Source organism: Anolis carolinensis, unplaced genomic scaffold (assembly GCF_035594765.1).
Source record: "Anolis carolinensis isolate JA03-04 unplaced genomic scaffold, rAnoCar3.1.pri scaffold_7, whole genome shotgun sequence".
Classification (NCBI taxonomy): domain Eukaryota; kingdom Metazoa; phylum Chordata; class Lepidosauria; order Squamata; family Dactyloidae; genus Anolis; species Anolis carolinensis.
The window spans coordinates 11961821-11979934 of NW_026943818.1; the positions used below are offsets into that span (position 1 = coordinate 11961821).

The window sequence follows — 18114 nt, forward strand, 5'->3', positions numbered from 1 at the left end:
AACAGTGTGTTTGCTGAAGATATGTCTGTCCTGGCTTGTTCTGTCCCGCCAAGCGAGAACAAAACGGTTTCGAAAGAGTCCGTCCCGGCGGGGAAGGGTTACGAGAGCGTGCGTTATCAGACTTTTTTTTTTTCTAAAGGGGGGATTTTTGTGTGAGATTTTTGTGTCAGCTTTCATACGATGTTATTTCTAGCGCCCACTTTTTGCTTGATAGTCAAGCAGTGCTTCTTGTAAGTCACAACATGGTCCAGAGTCACTCCCAGGTGTGTTGTTGTGCTGCAATGCTCCAGTGGGATTCCTTCCCAGGTCATCCTCAGAGCTCGAGATGCTTGTCTGTTCATAAGGTGAAAAACACACGTCTGCATTTTAGATGGATTAAGAATCAGCTGGTTTCCCCTGTACATGGACTTGTACATGGGATGGATGTATACATGGGGTAGACGCAAACATGGAGTAGACTTATACAATGGATAGTCTTATAAATAGGGTGGACTTGTACATGGGATGGATGTAAACATGGGGTAGAGACATAAACATGGGGTAGACTTATACAAGGGATAGTCTTATAAATAGGGTGGACTTGTAGATGGGATGGATGTAAACATGGGGTAGATATGTAAACATGGGGTAGACTTATACAAGGGATAGTCTTATAAATAGGATGGACTTGTACATGGGATGGACGTATACATGGGGTAGACTTATACATGGCATACTTATACATAGGGTGGACATATACATGGGGTAGACTCATACATGGAGTAGATGTTAACATGGGGTAGAGATGTAAACATGGAGTAGTCTTATACATGGGATAGCCGTATACATGGGGTAGACATATACATGAGGTAGAGACATAAACACGGGGTAACATAGGGTAGTCTTATAAATAGGATGGACTTGTACATGGGATGGATGTATACATGAGGTAGATGCAAACATGGGGTAGATTTATACATGGCATACTTATACATAGGGTGGACATACACATGGAGTAGACTCATACATGGGGTAGACGTAAACATGGGGTAGAGACGTAAGCATAGGGTAGACTTATACATAGGATAGTCTTATAAATAGGGTGGACGTGTACATGGGATAGCCGTATACATGGGGTAGACATATACATGTGGTAGAGACATAAACATGGGATAGACTTATACGTAGGATGGTCTTATAAATAGGGTGGACTCATACATGGGGTAGACATATACATGTGGTAGAGACATAAACATGGGGTAGACTTATACATAGGATAGTCTTATAAATGGGGTAGACTTATACATAGGATGGTCTTATAAATAGGGTGGACTCATACATGGGGTAGACATATACATGTGGTAGAGACATAAACATGGGGTAGACTTATACATAGGATAGTCTTATAAATGGGGTAGACTTATACATAGGATGGTCTTATAAATAGGGTGGACTCATACATGGGGTAGACATATACATGTGGTAGAGACATAAACATGGGGTAGACTTATACATAGGATAGTCTTATAAATGGGGTAGACTTATACATAGGATGGTCTTATAAATAGGGTGGACTCATACATGGGGTAGACATATACATGTGGTAGAGACATAAACATGGGGTAGACTTATACATAGGATAGTCTTATAAATGGGGTAGACTTATACATAGGATGGTCTTATAAATAGGGTGGACTCATACATGGGGTAGACATATACATGGGGTAGACACAAACATGGAGTAGACTTATACATGACATACTTATACATAGGGTGGACGTATACATGGGGTAGACTCATACATGGAGTAGATGTAAACATGGGGTAGAGACGTAAACATGGAGTAGACTTATACATAGGATAGTCGTATAAATAGGTTGTCTAGTCATTCTCTAGCATCTACTTTAAAAGTGCTTTCTGGTTTGGAAAAAAGGTTGGTTCTACTTATTACTTACGGTCCTGGTTAGGAACCACCTCGAACTTGGTGAGGCTGGGTTTGAATTGCTTTCGGAAACAAACGCTCTCTGAGTTGGCTGGGAAAAAATGTAAGTTTGCCAGGGAATGGCAGACAGTCATGAATCTCAGGAGAACAGGCCTGCGATGGTTCTGTTTTTGCTTTTATTTGGCTTTATATATATAATTCTTTTTGCCAGAGCAACCCTGGGAATTGTCTTGATTGATGGACGGGGTAGATATTTCGACAACAGCATAAAAGATTCACATGGTTGTCATACTTTTCAGGTCTCTTTATAATGGAGACTTGTGTCTGAGAAAGCACCGAAATGGCCCTTGTTTCTGATTTTTGGGGAAAGTTTCATTGCTAAACAAAGGTAATTTTTGACATTCTTTAATTACAGTAGGGTCTCGCTTATCCAACGTAAACGGACCGGCAGAATGTTAGATAAGCAAATATGTTGGATAATAAAGAGAGATTAAGGAAAAGCCTATTAAACATCAAATTAGGTTATGATTTTACAAATTAAGCACCAAAACATTATGTTATACAACAAATTTGACAAATTGGACCCTATGTATAAGTACCCCATCTATACGTCTACCCCATGTATACATCCATCCCATGTACAAGTCCACCCCATGTTTACGTCTCTACTCCATGTATACGTCTACCCCATTTGTACGGCTATCCTATGTATACGTCTACCCCATGTATACATCTACCCCATGTTTATGTCTGCCCCATGTATATGTCCATCCCATTTATAAGTCTATCCCATGTATAAGTCTACCACATGTTTACGTCTCTACCACATGTATACGTCTACCCCATGTATACATCTATCCCATGTATAAGGCTATCCCATGTATAAGTCTACTGCACATTTTCATCTCTACCGCATGTATACTCCCATGTACGAGTCTACCCCATGTATACGTCTACCCCATGTTTATGTCTACTCCATGTTTATGTCTACCCCATGTATATGTCCATTCCATCACCCTATGTATAAGTACCCTATCTATACGTCTACCCCATGTATACATCCATCCCATGTATAAGTCTACCCCATGTTTACGTCTCTACCCCATATATACGTCTACTCCATGTGTATGGCTATCCTGTGTATAAGTCTACCCCATGTATACATCTACCCCATGTATGCATCTATCCCATGTATACGGCTATCCCATGTATAAGTCTACTACACATTTACGTCTCTACCCCATGTATACTCCCATGTACGAGTCTACCCCATGTATACGTCTACCTCATGTTTATGTCTACTCCATGTATATGTCCATTCCATGATCCTATGTATAAGTACCCCATCTATACATCTACCCCATGTATACATCCATCCCATGTACAAGTCTACCCCATGTATAAGTCTACCCCATGTTTACATCTCTACCCCATGTATACGTCTACCCCATGTATATGTCTACTCCATGTATACGTCCATTCCATGATCCTATGTATAAGTACCCTATCTATACATCTACCGCATGTGTACATCCACCCCATGTATAAGTTTACCCCATGTTTGCGTCTCTACCCCATGTATACGTCTACTCCATGTGTATGGCTATTCCATGTGTACAGCTATCCTATGTATAAGTCTACCCCATGTATGCATCTATCTCATGTATACATCTACCTAATATATAACTTTACCCCATGTGTAAATTTGTCCCATGTATAAGTCCACCCCATGTATAAGCTGATCTCATATATAAGACAATGTCTTAGATAAGTGGCAGGCAGTTTTTTGGGGGCCAGAAGTATAAATTTTGATAGGATTCTTAAGTTGGAAGCATAGCTATGGTTTTGTAGAATTGACTTAGACCCTTGGCTCACATAAAGAAAGAAGCAAGCGAGCAAGTAGGCTTGAGGCAAGCATAGGATGGATCTTTGAGTCTATATTTGGCAGTTGACATTTGATCGTCGACCTCACTATAGGATATTGTGACATGGCTGTGATTTGATCGGCCTGGTTCAGCCGCAATGTGGCGTTTGTAATTCTAGACTGCAGTTTGACACCACGTTTAACTGCCAGGGCATAATGCAGTGGGATCATGGGAGTTGTAGTTTGGGGAGGTCTTTAGTCTTCTTTGCCAGAGCAGACTACAACTACGATGACTCCATCGCATTGAACCCTGGCAGCTAAAATGTAGATTTATACATGGGGTAGACTTATGCATGGGGAAGATGTACACATAGGGTAGACTAATACATGGGGTACACATATGTGGGGTAGGCATGCATGAGGTAGATGTATACATGGGCTAGACTTATACATGAGGTAGATGTATACATGGGGGTTGACATATACATGGGGTAGTCTTATACAAAGGGTAGACTTATTCATGCGGTAAACTTCCGTGTTTTATATATACAGTGACAGTATGTCCCATGTTGACTTTTATGGCATGACGTCTAAGGAGTCGTGAAATTTTCCAAATTTTTTTGGAAGTTTATAGATTAGGTAGACGTATACATGAGGTAGACTTATACATGGGCTACATTTATGCATGGGGTAGGCATACACATGGAGTAGATTTATACATGGGGTAGACTTATACATGGGCTACACTTATGCATGGGGTAGGCATACACATGGGGTAAACGCATACATGCAATAGACATATACATGGGGTAGACTTGTTCATGAGGTAGACTTATACATGGGGTACACTTATATGTGGGGTAGACATGCATGAGGTAGATGTATACATGTGCTAGATTTATACATGAGGTAAACGTATACATGCGGGTAAACATATTCATGGGGTAGACGTACACGTGGGATAGACTTATACATGGGGTAGACTTATACACAGGGTAGACCTATACATGGGGTAGACGTACACATGGCGTAGACGTATACGTGGGGTAGACTTACGCATGAGGTAGACATGCATGAGATAGACGTATACATGGGGTAGACTTATACACAAGGTCAACATATACATGGGGTAGACTTATACACGGGGGAGACTTATACATGGGACAGACTTATGCCTGAGGTAGGCTTATGCATGGGGTAGGCTTATGCCTGAGTTAGATGTATATGTGATGTATATACACAAGGTCGACGTATACATGGGGTAGACGTATACATGGGATAGACGTAAACCTGGGGTAGTTTTATACATGGGGTAGACTTATACATAGGGTTGATGTTACACATGGGGTAGACGTATACATGGGATAGACGTACACCTGGGGTAGTTTTATACATGGGGTAGACTTATACATGAGGTAGATGTATACATGGGATAGACATACACATGGTGTAGATGTATACATGGGGTAGACGTATACATGGGATAGATGTAAACATGGGGTAGTTTTATACATGGGGTAGACTTATACATAGGGTTGATGTTACACATGGGGTAGACGTATACATGGGATAGACGTACACCTGGGGTAGTTTTATACATGGGGTAGACTTATACATAGGGTAGATGTTACACATGGGGTAGACATATACATGGGATAGACGTACACCTGGGGTAGTTTTATACATGGGGTAGACTTATACATGAGGTAGATGTATACATGGGATAGACATACACATGGTGTAGACGTATACATGGGGTAGACTTATACACAAGGTTGACGTAGACATGGGGTAGACTTTTACATGAGGTAGACTTCTGCCTGGGGTAGACGTATACATGGGGTAGACGTACACATGGGGTAGACTTATACCCAAGTGTACATAGTAAGTAAATGTTGATTGTGTGAATGGTCAATAACGCTTGCTTTGAGGGTTTGAGCTCCAGAAATCTGATGGAGAAGTCTGAAACGTATACATGGGGTAGACTTATACACAAGGTTGACGTAGACATGGGGTAGACTTTTACATGAGGTAGACTTATGCCTGGGGTAGACGTATACATGGGGTAGACGTACACATGGGGTAGACTTATACCCAAGTGTACATAGTAAGTAAATGTTGACTTTTACATGAGGTAGACTTATGCCTGGGGTAGACGTATACATGGGGTAGACGTACACATGGGGTAGACTTATACCCAAGTGTACATAGTAAGTAAATGTTGATTGTGTGAATGGTCAATAACGCTTGCTTTGAGGGTTTGAGCTCCAGAAATCTGATGGAGAAGTCTGAAACGAATGCCAGTTTTTTGACGCTCTCTTTCTTTTCCTTTCCAGATTTCTCCACCCAGGTCAATTCCACCTCCTTGAGTTCTCCGACGAGCCGGGGTCCTATGGGTGCCCCTTCCCTGCACCCGCCGATGGGCCCCCTGGGGTCTCACGCCCAGCTCCACTCGCCCATCAGCACCCTGAATTCGCCCATCAACGGCATGGGGCCTCCGTTCTCCGTCATCAGCTCTGCCATGGGGACGCACTCGATATCCGGACCGTCCCCTGGCCTTGGGTTCGGAACGAATAGCCCGCAGGTGAGCAATGTCACATTATTTTGATCTACACTCGTTGCTCCTGTTGATGCGGCCTATCGAAATTTTAATAGTGAACAAAAGGAACACAAATAGAGAATACAGGTGGAGGCTAAATGATTTGTTGATAAAAGATCCCTCAGAACAAGAGAGATACAAGGGACTACTAAGGGAATATTTCCAACTAAATAGGGAAGAAGATACTGACATAGCCTGCATATGGGAGGCGAGTAAAGTGTACATAAGAGGACATTTCATTCAACACAGTATAAGGAAAAATAAAGACAAAAGAGCAAAACAGAAGAAACTAATGGACAAGATAGCCAGTTTAGAGGAAAAATTAAAGATTAATCCAAAAGATAAAGAAATTATTTTTAAACTGGAGGTTCTAAAAAGAAATATAGAAGAACAAAACTTGGAAGAAACAGGGAAGAAAATGACATGTGTAAAACAACAAAACTTTGAGAACGCAAACAAGGTAGGAAAGTGGTTAGCGTGGAAGGTGAACAAAAGAAAACAGTCACAATGTATTGATAAAATTCAAGAGGAAGACATCGCATACTTTGATAGAAAAGGAATAGAAAAGCAATTTCTGAAATACTATAGCAATGTACATTATTTTGATCTACACTTGTTGCTCCTGTTGACACAGCCTAGAATCGCAGTGGCAATGGGTAGCAGTGGTTACTTGTTTTGCTACTCATTGAGACCAGAACCGGCCCTAGGTAATTTTCAAGTGTAGGCGAACAGAATTTTGGCGCCTTCCCCCCCAAACCAATTACTGAAAAATAAAAGCGTCGGATAAGCGAAAATGTTGGAGAAATCAACAGAAAAAGCAGTCTCAACTGCGCCCCCATATGTTTTGCGCCCCAAGCGACTGCTTAATTCGCCTCATTGTTGGACCGGCTCTGATTGAGACAGGAGGCGGTGGGTTGGGAAGGAAAAAAAAAAGGAAGCAAGAATGCGGGAGAACCCTCCCACGCCAAGGAGATAAGCCCTTGGGATAAAAATAGTCCAAGCTGATGGAGGCGGCCACCTGTTGCTGGCTTGGCTTGGGCAGCCGTGTGGATCTGTGTCATGGATATCCGTCTGGCGAGAATTGGGCCACCACCTGCCGACGGCAATAGCTTTATTTACTCCGGCTTCTCTCTGGGAAGGAAGGAGCCCTACACCTGCTAGTAGGCCTTTTGCTTGGTGTGTTAAAGCACTGAGCTGCTGAACTTGCAGACCGAAAGGTCGCAGGTTCGAATCCAGGGAATGTAGTGAGCACCCGCTGTTAGCCCCAGCTTCTGCCAACCTAGCAGTTCGAAAACATGCTAATGTGAGTAGATCAATAGGTACTGCTATGGAGGGAAAGTAACGGCGCTCCATGCAGTCATGCCGGCCGCATGATGTTGGAGGAATCTATGGACAATCCGAGGAGCAGAGTGAGTGCCCGCTGTTAGCCTCAGCTTCTGCCAACCTAGCAGTTCAGAAACATGCTAATGTGAGTAGATCAATAGGTACTGCTATGGAGGGAAAGTAACGGTGCTCCATGCAGTCATGCTAGCCACATGACGTTGGAGTCGTATACGGACAATGAATCTGGGGAGGGGAGTGAGCACCTGCTGTTAGCCCCAGCTTCTTCCAACCTAGCAGTTCAGAAACATGCTAATGTGAGTAGATCAATAGGTACCGCTCCGGCGGGAAAGTAACAGCGCTCCATGCAGTCATGCCAGCTGCATGATGTTGGAGTCGTATATGGACAATGAATCCGAGGAGCGGAGTGAGTGCCCGCTGTTAGCTCCAGCTTCTGACAACCTAGCAGTTCGAAAACATGCCAATGTGAGTAGATCAATAGGTACCGCTCCAGCGGGAAGGTAGTCATGCCAGCCACATGACTTTGGAGGCATGTACAGACAATGAATCTGGGGAGGGGAATGAGCATCTGCTGTTAGCCCCAGCTTCTGCCAACCTAGCAGTTCAGAAACATGCTAATATGAGTAGATCAATAGGTACTGCTATGGCGGGAAAGTAACGGCGCTCCAAGCAGTCATGCTAGCCACATGACGTTGGAGTCGTATACGGACAATGAATCTGGGGAGGGGAGTGTGCACCCGCTGTTAGTCCCAGCTTCTGCCAAACTAGCAGTTCGAACACATGCAAATGTGAGTAGATGAATAGGTACTGCTCCGGCGAGAAGGCAAGGGCCACATGACCTTAGGGGAATGGGTTGGGTTTTAGCACAGCAGGTTAACCACCAACTGCAATAAATCTTACAAATTGAAAGGTTGGCAGTTCGAAGCCCGGGTTGGGGTGAGCACCCGATCTTCAGCCCAGCTCACTGCCTACCTAACAGATCAAAAACAGCGGTGAGTAGATAAATAGCTACTGCTCCAGCAGGAAGGTAATGGCGCTCTATGTGTTCACTATATTGTCACCCTTCCCTTTCTGCCTGTTGTTGCTCCAGCTTCTATCAACCTAGCAGTTTGAAAACATTCCAATGTGAGTAGATCAATAGGTACCGCTCCGGCGGGAAGGTAACGGCGCTCCATGCAGTCATGCCAGTGGCCACATGACCTTGCAGGAGTCTATGGACAATGCCGGCTCTTCGGTTTAGAAATGGAGATGAGCACCAACCCACAGAGTTGGACATGACTGGACTTAACATCAGGGGAAACCTTTACCTTTACTAATATAATAATAATAATAATAATAATAATAATAATAATAATAATAATAATAATAATAATAGAAGACCTGGCTCTGGCTCACAAATGGGACCCTGAAGAAGGAGACAGAAGGCCTGATCCTTGCAGCCCAGGAGCAAGACATCAGGACAAAGGCCATTCAGGCCAAGATCGAAAAATCAGCTGATGACCCAAAATGCAGACTGTGCAAGGAAACCGATGAAACCATTGATCATCTCGTCAGCTGCTGTAAGAAAATTGCACAGACAGACTACAAACAGAGGCACAACTATGTGGCCCAAATGATCCATTGGAACTTATGCCTCAAGTACCACCTCCCAGCAGCAAAGAACTGGTGGGATCACAAACCTGCAAAAGTCTTGGAAAATGAGCACGCAAAGATACTGTGGGACTTCCGAATCCAGACTGACAAAGTTCTGGAACACAACACACCAGACATCACAGTTGTGGGAAAGAAAAAGGTTTGGATCATTGATGTCGTCATCCCAGGTGACAGTCGCATTGACGAAAAACAATAGGAAAAACTCAACTGCTATCAGGACCTCAAGATTGAACTTCAAAGACTCTGGCAGAAACCAGTGCAGGTGGTCCCGGTGGTGATGGGCACACTGGGTGCCGTGCCAAAAGATCTCAGCCGGCATTTGGAAACAATAGACATTGACAAAATTACGATCTGCCAGCTGCAAAAGGCCACCCTGCTGGGATGTGCACGCATCATCCGAAAATACATCACACAGTCCTAGACACTTGGGAAGTGTTCGACTTGTGGTTTTGTGATATGAAATCCAGCATATCTATCTTGTTTGCTGTGTCATAATAAAATAATAATAATAATAATAATAATAATAATAATAATAATAATAATAATACATCACACAGTCCTAGACACTTGGGAAGTGTTCGACTTGTGATTTGTGATATGAAATCCAGCATATCTATCTTGTTTGCTGTGTCATAATAAAATAATAATAATAATAATAATAATAATAATAATAATAATAATAATAATAATAATAATAATAATACATCACACAGTCCTAGACACTTGGGAAGTGTTCGACTTGTGATTTGTGATATGAAATCCAGCATATCTATCTTGTTTGCTGTGTCATAATAAAATAATAATAATAATAATATACATCACACAGTCCTAGACACTTGGGAAGTGTTCGACTTGTGATTTGTGATATGAAATCCAGCATGTCTATCTTGTTTGCTGTGTCATAATAAATAATAATAAATATGCTGGCTCTTCAACTTAGAAATGGAGATGAGACCAACCCCCAGAGCCGGACACGACTGGACTTAACGTCAGGGGAAACCTTTCTCCAAACTTCTCAACGGATTTACAATTTCCCGCTTTCTTTGAAGAGCTTTGATTCGCAATAACAACACCCCCAAACTGGGTGCTCTGGGTTGACAGAGACATCTCCCCAAAGTCCCATCAAAGGGCGGATCGGAACCCCTTGCTTTGCCTTCTTCTCCAGCCGGATATCTCGAGCGAGAAGAAGAGCCCGTGCCTTCCCGGCTCCTGCTCCACATTTCCCTGGGGAGAAACTGCCGTGTCTATTTTTAGAGCCGGTCACGCAATGCAAAAGCCCAGGAATAAACAGAAGTGGGGCGGGAAAGGGGGGGGTGTAGGGCGGCGAGAAGGGTGGAGACACGGGCGATGCTTATTGGACCACGGTGCTACGTTGCGGTCGCTCCGATTCATTTACTCATGGCCTGTCTTAAGTGGTTTTTTCCTGGCGGAAATGCTCAAGACGCTCATGCCCGAGTGAGTTTGGCAATCTGTTCCGTCTTGCGCCCTTCTTTCTACCTGAGCTTGCACGGAAAGGAGCGAGGAACAGGTAGCCGGCGTCTCGGAGTTGTCTTTTTTCGGTGCCATCCTCCATTGCCGGCCCACGACGCCCTGGCATCAACGGGTGCGGAGGTGGCACTGATGGAAGGTGCTCTGCATCAGATGGCAGGTGTCACTTGCAATCGGGTTGCGCTTGGTTGGCGCCAGAGACCTAGCTGAGCAGATGGGCACCAGGAGAACGCCGCAATGCAGGCAGAGCATCATCGCGACAAGCCCACCTGATCTCCCGGTTTCTTTTTCTTTTTTTTAATACCAACAACAACAACTCTTTATTGATTAGTCAATTTTGACCATGTCAAAACATGTGAAACATACAAAACGTACACACTTACCCATACATACATTAAAACCATGTATAGATACAAAGTATCCCGGCCTACTAGCCTATCAACCCACTCCTAGGTAGTTGTGCAAATCTATCTATCTATTAGACATGTCCAAAAAATCGTTTTGAATCGTATATCGGAATTATTTCGGATTGTTCTCGCTTTTTGATACGCATTCCGAGACATTGTCTCACAGCGCAACCAGCAATGTAATTCGAACCATTGTTGGCCCATTCTCTAATTGTCTCTTAATGTTTCGTTAATTCCCCCCCCAATTTTTTTAAAAAAATATATTTTAAAAAATATTTTAAAAATTGTTTTTGTTTCTGCAACCTACCTTGAATGGGAGCTTAGCGCAGCCTAACATGGCTGCCGCTCACCGGCCAATCAGAAGCTTCCACGATGGACGCAAAGGGTTTTGTTGCTGGTTCTTTTTCTTAGCAAGGGAATTTCTAGTTTTCAAAGTATCTTTGCACTCCTTGCCAGGGCATTGCTTGGTCCATTTCTAATGGAAGGCATTGGGTTGAGGCTTGTGGGATTACATAGCCAGAGACACCATTGATTTCCAGTGTCCTTCTTGCTTACAAATATAGCAAGGGAATTTCTAGTTTTCAAAGTATCTTTGCACAACTTGCAAGGGCATTGCAAATTTGATGAGGATAGCTCAAGAAATGAGGGCGGGAGAGCCCTGTAAAAGTCCCCCCCCCCTCGGGTACCTTTTTTTTTTTTTTTTGGCAATTGCGCATGCGCCATTTTAGAAACATTTAGAATCATTATGAATTTTCGGAAATATCCGAAATTTTTGGGTGAAAAAATCAGAAATACTTTCTATATCGAAGGGCCAGTGCCCCCACTTTAGAAACGAGAATTGAAACATTTTTTTCATCGATCGGACACCTCAACATCTCTAAGCTTGCTCACCCAATGATGCACAGAACTCACATCAACACAATCACCATAAACAGCTTGCATTCTCTGGTGAATCTCATTTGGGAATCTCCAATAAATCTCCAATGACTTCATGTTGCTTAAGTCGCATTGACCGACCGTCTACGCAGGGTTCCATACTTCGCACTTTAACAAAACAACCGTTCAATGCTAAGGCTTCTCCGTCTGCGCAGGGTTCCATACTTCGCACTTTAACAACACAACCGTTCAATGCTAAGACTTCTCCGTCTGCGCAGGGTTCCATACTTCGCACTTTAACAACACAACCGTTCAATGCTAAGGCTTCTCCGTCTGCGCAGGGTTCCATACTTCGCACTTTAACAACACAACCGTTCAATGCTAAGACTTCTCCGTCTGCGCAGGGTTCCATACTTCGCACTTTAACAAAACAACCGTTCAATGCTAAGGCTTCTCCGTCTGCGCAGGGTTCCATACTTCGCACTTTAACAACACAACCGTTCAATGCTAAGACTTCTCCGTCTGCGCAGGGTTCCATACTTCGCACTTTAACAACACAACCGTTCAATGCTAAGGCTTCTCCGTCTGCGCAGGGTTCCATACTTCGCACTTTAACAACACAACCGTTCAATGCTAAGGCTTCTCCGTCTACGCAGGGTTCCATACTTGGCACTTTAACAACACAACCGTTCAATGCTAAGACTTCTCCGTCTGCGCAGGGTTCCATACTTCGCACTTTAACAACACAACCGTTCAATGCTAAGACTTCTCCGTCTGCGCAGGGTTCCATACTTGGCACTTTAACAACACAACCGTTCAATGCTAAGACTTCTCCGTCTGCGCAGGGTTCCATACTTCGCACTTTAACAACACAACCGTTCAATGCTAAGACTTCTCTGTCTGCGCAGGGTTCCATACTTGGCACTTTAACAACACAACCGTTCAATGCTAAGGCTTCCCGCCAAATGGAACTAACTGTAGAGGAGAGTCTACCGAACAAGCTGGTACCAGGACTGCCATCTGTTGAGGAGTTACGAAGGTGGAGGCATTACATTTCATTCCACACTTATAGTTATTTTTTCCTCCCAAACTGAAAGTGTCCAGAAGTCACTTCTGTTTTTTTTTTTTAAAAAAGACATTTCCTGCTGCGAAAGACGTCTCTCGCCGTCTTCCTTCTACCGACGCTCCCCCCTCGAAGCTGGCGCCGGGCGAATGGGAAGTTGGCAGCGAAAGCCTTGGGTTTCCTGTCCTTGTGAGAAACACCCAGGCTTCCTTTGCCAAAGTCGAGGGAGGAACTGGGGCAGCTGACTCGAAGGGGGAGTTCTGTCACCAGTGGGGCCCCCAGCGGAGACGGGAATCGCAAGCTCAGAAATCCAAAAGCGGGGCTTTTTAGTGATTCCGCAAGACTTGGAGGGAGAACAACATGGGGGCCTTCTTTAGAATGGGAAACTTGATCAGGATCCAGTGTGTCTTGACATTGTGTCGAATTAGAAATACATACAGTAGAGCAGGGGTCCCCAAACTAAGGCCCGGGGGCCGGATGTGGCCCTCCGAGGTCATTTGCCTGGCCCCCGCCCTCAGTTTTATAATATAATATATTGTATATACATATAATATTGATAATAATATTATAATGTAATACAATATAACACTAATAATAATACCATATAATAATATTAATTATATATTCTATATTACATATAATATTACTAATAATATTATAGTATAGTGGTATAGTTCAATATAGTAATATATAATGCTAATATTGTGCTATGCTAATAATATAATATATTGTATGTACATATAATTTGTAAGCCACTCTGAGTCCCCTTTGGGGTCAGAAGGGTGTGATACAAATGTAGTAAATAAATGCAGTAAATAAATAAATAATAAATAAATACATTTTAGACTTAGGCTCGCCCAAAGTCTGAAATGACTTGAAGGCACACAACAACAACAACAACAACAACAACAACAACAACAACAACCCTAATTAACTTGACTATCTCATTGGCCAGAAGCAGAAGCACACTTCCCATTGAAATCCTGATAAATGTATGTTGGTTAAAATTATTTTTATTTTTAAATATTGTATTGTTCTTTCGTTGTTGTTGTTGTTGCTTTTGCACTACAAATAAGACATGTGCAGTGTGCATCAGAATTTGTTTGTATTTTTGTTTTCAAATGATAATCCGGCCCCTCAACAGTCTGAAGGATTGTGGACCGGCCCTCGGCTTAAAAAGTTTGGGGACCCCTGCAGTAGAGTCTCACTTATCCAACATAAACGGGCCGGCAGAACATTGGATAAGCGAAAACGTTATATAATAAAGAGGGATTAAGAAAAAGTCTATTAAACATCAAATTAGGTTATGATTTTACAAATTAAGCACCAAAACATCATGTTTTACAACACATTTGACAGGAAAAGCAGTTCAATACACAGTAATGTTATGTAGTAATTACTGTATTTATGAATTTAACTCCAAAATATCACAATGTATTGAAAACATTGACTACAAAAACATTGACTACTAAAAGGATAAGTGAATGTCGGATAAGTGAGACTCTACTGAAATATGAAATAATTACTATGGTATATTAATACAGAACAATATAAACTTTAAAAGCAGGACAGTAAATAAAGAGCAACACTGAAAGTAGGGAAATTGGGAATTCCGGACAGGAAACAATCAGGGACAGCTAACACTTCCCAACAAAGGATTCTCCCAGGCAGGAAGCAAACAGGTTTTGAAGCTGTAAGGCCAACAAATGATTCCCATAAACCACAGCAACGTGTGGCCGGGCAAAGCTAATATATTATATTATTAGTATAGCATAATATGTTTATTATATATTATATTATTATTTTATTATGACACAGCAAACAAGATAGATATGCTGGATTTCGTATCACAAAACCACAAGTTGAATACTTCCCAAGTGTCTAGGACTGTATTATTATTATTATTATTATTATTATTATTATTATTATTATTATTATTATTATTATATGACACAGCAAACAAGATAGATATGCTGGATTTCGTTTCACAAAATCAGAAGTCGAACACTTCCCAAGTGTCTAGGACTGTGTGATGTATTTTCGGATGATACGTGCAGATCCCAGTGGGGTGGCCTTTTGCAGTTGACAGATCGTAATTTTGTCAATGTCTATTGTTGCCGGCTGAGATCTTTTGGCACAACACCCAGTTCGCCCATCACCACCGGGACCACCTGCACTGGTTTCTGCCAGAGTCTTTGCAGTTCAGTCTTGAGGTCCTGATAGCAGCTGAGTTTTTCCTGTTGTTTTTCATTAATGCGACTGTCACCTGGGATGGCAACATCAATGATCCAAACCTTTTTCTTTTCCACAACTGTGATGTCTGGTGTGTTGTGTTCCAGAACTTTGTCAGTCTGGATTCGGAAGTCCCACAGTATCTTTGCGTGCTCATTTTCCAATACTTTTGCAGGTTTGTGATCCCACCAGTTCTTTGCTGCTGGGAGGTGGTACTTGAGGCATAAGTTCCTATGAATCATTTGGGCCTCTGTTTGTAGTCTGTCTGTGCGATTTTCTTACAGCAGCTGAGGATGTGATCCATGGTTTCGTCAGTTTCCTTGCACAGTCTGCATTTTGGGTCATCAGCTGATTTTTCGATCTTGGCCTTAATTGCCTTTGTTCTGATGTCTTGCTCCTGGGCTGCAAGGATCAGGCCTTCTGTCTCCTTCTTCAGGGTCCCATTCGTGAGCCAGAGCCAGGTCTTTTCCTTGTCAGGTTTTCCTTCAATTTTGTCAAGGAACTTTCTATGCAATGTTTTGTTGTGCCAGCTGTCAGCTCTAGTTTGTAGTGCGGTTTTCTTGTACTGATTCTTTGTCTGCTGTGTTTTGAGGAGTTTCTGATTTTTGACTTCAATCAAAGCAGGTTCTTCACTTTGCTTTACATATTCTGCCAGGGCATGTTATAATAATAATAATAATAATAATAATAATAATAATAATAATAATAATAATAATAATAATAATAATAATAATAATGACCATTGCCCTGCTTTATCTCATTCGGAGGAGACTCAAAAGCAAAAATACCAACATCCTGTCATTTTATGTTACTTTATTGAATATTCTGGATTTTTCCCCCCTTTTCTTGATCTCGCAGCTCAACTCTCCCATGAATCCGGTGAGCAGCACGGAAGACATCAAGCCTCCCTTGGGCATCAATGGCGTCCTTAAAGTGCCAGTTCATCCTTCATCGGCCATGGCCTCCTTCACCAAGCACATATGTGCCATCTGTGGCGACCGATCTTCAGGTAATGCCAGCCATGGAAGGGTTTTAAATGGTGGTTCCCAATTGTTGGTCCTCCAGATGTTGTGGACTTCAGGTCTCAAAAGTCCAACCAGGTTGCCCAATGGTCGGAAATTCTGGGAGATGTCATCCAAAACACCTGGAAGACTGAAATTTGGGATTCTTCCTTTGGACATGAGTTGATGGACTTGATAGTGTTTCCCAATTGTTGGTCCTCCAGATGTTGTGGACTTCAGGTCTCAAAAGTCCAACCAGGTTGCCCAATGGTCGGAAATTCTGGGAGATGTCAACCAAAACACCTGGAAGACTGAAATTTGGGATTCTTCCTTTGGACATGAGTTGATAGACTTGATAGTGTTTCCCAATTGTTGGTCCTCCAGATGTTGTGGGCTTCAGGACTCAAGAGTCGAACCAGGTTGCCCAATGGTCGGAAATTCTGGGAGATGTGATCCAAAACACCCGGAAGACTGAAATTTGGGATTCTTCCTTTGGACATGAGTTGATGGACTTGATAGTGTTTCCCAATTGTTGGTCCTCCAGATGTTGTGGACTTCAGGACCCAAGAGTCCAACCAGGTTGCCCAATGGTCGGAAATTCTGGGAGGTGTCATCCAATACACCCGGAAGACCAAAATTTGGGATCCTTCCTTTGGACAAGGAATTCATTATGAGTTGATGGACTTGATAGTTTTTCCCAATTGTTGGTCCTCCAGATGTTGTGGACTTCAGGTCTCAAAAGTCCAACCAGGTTGCCCAATGGTCGGAAATTCTGGGAGATGTCATCCAAAACACCTGGAAGACTGAAATTTGGGATTCTTCCTTTGGACATGAGTTGATAGACTTGATAGTGTTTCCCAATTGTTGGTCCTCCAGATGTTGTGGGCTTCAGGACTCAAGAGTCGAACCAGGTTGCCCAATGGTCGGAAATCCTGGAAGATGTCACCCAAAACACCCGGAAGACCAAAATTTGGGATTCTTCCCAAATCGGTAGGATTGATCTGAGCCGTAAACACAGTACTTGCTCTCTGTCCACAGGTAAACATTACGGCGTCTACAGCTGTGAGGGCTGCAAGGGCTTCTTCAAGAGGACGGTGCGGAAGGACTTGACCTACACCTGCCGCGACAATAAGGACTGCTTGATTGACAAGCGCCAGCGGAACCGATGCCAATATTGCCGGTACCAGAAGTGTCTTGCGATGGGCATGAAAAGGGAAGGTAAGGCACAAAGGCGGTAGGAGAACGTTGTTAGGGCAGATCTTCACACCAATATGGTCAAAGCCTAGACTTGAGCATTGCATAGAGGAGACTTGAACTACTCTTGAGCTAGAATAGACTTGTTGAATCAATGGGATTTATTTCTGTGTAAACACTAGTGATGTGCACAGTATTTGTTTCATCTGTTTCATTCGTCTATTCGTTTAGTATCTGATGTGTTCCAATGGGTGTTAAAAATAATAATATTAATAACAATAGTTATTCTGGGACCCTAAGCTGAGTCTGAGAGAGATCCACTTTCCCATGACATCTGATGTGTGCCAATAGGTGTTAATAATAATATTAATATTAATAACAATAGTTATTCTGGGACCCAAAGCTGAGTCTGAGAGAGTCCCACTTCCCCATGACATCTGATGTGTGCCAATGGGTGTTAATAATAATATTAATA

The 18114-nt window shown here is 42.7% G+C and overlaps 1 protein-coding gene across 3 annotated transcripts in view; it reads left to right on the top strand.

Moving 5' to 3' along the window:
• Positions 1–18114, top strand: part of rxra (retinoid X receptor alpha) — a 149973-nt gene that overhangs the window by 98126 nt on the left and 33733 nt on the right. For all 3 annotated transcript variants that reach the window (XM_062960655.1, XM_062960656.1, XM_062960657.1), the window contains exons 2-4: positions 6122–6369; positions 16303–16453; positions 17484–17663. In XM_062960655.1, coding sequence (XP_062816725.1) covers positions 6122–6369; positions 16303–16453; positions 17484–17663 — 579 coding nt within the window. The remainder of the gene's footprint in view (positions 1–6121; positions 6370–16302; positions 16454–17483; positions 17664–18114) is intronic.